This window comes from Anopheles bellator, unplaced genomic scaffold (genome assembly GCF_943735745.2).
Source record: "Anopheles bellator unplaced genomic scaffold, idAnoBellAS_SP24_06.2 scaffold01814_ctg1, whole genome shotgun sequence".
Taxonomy (NCBI): domain Eukaryota; kingdom Metazoa; phylum Arthropoda; class Insecta; order Diptera; family Culicidae; genus Anopheles; species Anopheles bellator.
Genome location: NW_026685936.1, coordinates 1 through 1,983, shown reverse-complemented (window position 1 = coordinate 1,983; position 1,983 = coordinate 1). Strand labels below are relative to the sequence as shown.

Sequence of the window (1,983 nt, the reverse complement as noted above, 5' to 3'; positions counted from 1 at the left end):
AACCGAACGTTGGGTACGAGTTTTTCAACCACTGTAAGTGTTTGCCCCCGGCGCTCTCCTCAGTTCAACCGTGTTCGAGTCTACAGTGGGTGGCTCTTGGTTTCGATTTTTTTTCTTTCGGTTCCGGACAGCCAACGGCCGGGAGATACAACGAATGATCAACTCGCACGTGGAGGCAAGCAAAATTGGCCGTCAGATCGCGGAACAAGTGTTGGACCATCAGCGGCGGCTGGGTGATTCCTCCTCGGGTAAGTATTCGTTGCAGCTACCGGGGCGAAGGGCACCAGTGCTAAGGCACGGTTACCGTACCTTTCCGCAGAGAGTAGTCCCAATCCGAACGAACCGACGCTGCAGCCCGCCTTCAGTTCGGTCCTGTCGGAGACGACCCATTCGAACGACGGCACCTCGGGTGACCACAGCCTGAACACCTCGAGTGGCGTTTCACCCTCGTCGGTTCCGGTCGGCGGTCCGTCGGCGGTGGTGACACCACGGATAAACGGGACCCTACCCGGCTACGGTCACGTACAGACGAGCGCCCTCTTGAGCCCCGAGCACGGTAAGGTCCTTTGGGGGAGATCTCCATCTGGCCTGCTCTACCTCTTCTCTTGTTCTCTTGGCAGATGTGTCCCAAGCGCAGGTCAGCAGCACCGACGGGAACGATGAGGCGGCCATGGCTGTGATTATGAGTCTCCTGGAGGCTGACGCCGGACTCGGTGGGCCGGTCGATTTTTCCGGCCTCCCGTGGCCCCTCCCGTAGACAACCGCAGGGACACTACGCATTCAGTGCATTTTCTTCAAGGCTATGATCGTGATTCAACAACGGATAGTTACCACATACCAGGGGCCGGGGTGAGCCCGGGACAGAAAGCGTTGTACATAGAGTTTTCCAAGCGCCTACGGTTGAGGGCCACCTATCAACGAAGCGATACGATTAGAGCGCGGAACGAGGCTAAGGTGTAAGAGTAAATGATTCCTAATGGGGTGCACTGTGATGGGTGTATATTTTAAGACTACATTGTAAAGACGAAAACATGTGTACAAAATGCCAAACGTTGAGAAATATATGGGTCCATCCATAAGGTGGATTTGGATTGCAAACTCTACCGATTACATGACTTTTACATTCCCGGCGTTTCAGAGGATCGGATCTTTCTGGTGAGGTATCTGATCGGCTTCCCTTCTCGCTTCCCGTTGGATGCAACTCGCACCAGCTGAATTAGTAAAGTAGGGAGGAGCTTTCAAACATTCTCTACGATTGCAAGCACACAACATTGCATGCAAGTCACTGGTGCTACCTACTGCTCGCACCTGTTTCCCTAGTACTTTTAGGGCTCTAGGTTTTGAGAAATATTTGGAGTGGATTGTTCTGATTGTTGTACGGAAACCGCTCAATCCACTGTAATGGCCAAGAAGTGGTGCAACATGCGAAAACCTCTGCTTTGGGTGGAGAAGAAAAGCGCGTGTAGCGTTTTCAAAAATGTTTCTTCTGAAGTTTCCGACGGAAACAGATTTTCGTTGGTGCACTGCTACGAATCTTACCTTACTGTCTTACGGTCCCAGCCAATTTCTTTCCAATTCCAGGGAAATAAAGAAAATTCTAACGACGACTTTTGAATGGGTTTCAGGAAAACTCTGGAAACGTACTTATTTACTTACTAGCAGGTCCCGGCGAGCTTCGCCACGCCCCATTTCATTCTCATTTCTCGACTACCCGGCGTTTCAGAGGATCGGACTTCTAGATGACGTCCGATCGGCTTCCCTTCCCGCCTCCCGTTATTCCTCCGTTTCGAACGATCGGCTTCTCTTTTCATTTCCCGTTACTCATCCTTTTCAGTCAATCGCGGTTCCCGGTGACGTACATGATCGGCTTCCCTTCCCGCTTCCCGTTGGATACACGTAAAAAAACTCGCACCAGGTGAGTTTGGCTCAAACTGCTTGAAAACTATCCGAATTTCTCTGAGATTCACTCAGATTTTGTATGGG

The 1,983-nt window shown here is 51.4% G+C and overlaps 1 protein-coding gene across 1 annotated transcript; it reads left to right on the top strand.

Annotated features, from left to right (window-relative positions):
- Window positions 1-6: 6 nt before the first annotated feature.
- Window positions 7-1,051, top strand: LOC131214667 (basic helix-loop-helix ARNT-like protein 1). Its single transcript, XM_058209004.1, has 4 exons — window positions 7-33; window positions 132-248; window positions 320-556; window positions 621-1,051. Exons 2-4 carry the CDS (start codon window positions 155-157, stop codon window positions 755-757), a joined length of 468 nt encoding a protein of 155 aa, XP_058064987.1. The 5' UTR covers window positions 7-33; window positions 132-154; the 3' UTR covers window positions 758-1,051.
- The last annotated feature ends 932 nt before the right edge of the window (window positions 1,052-1,983 follow it).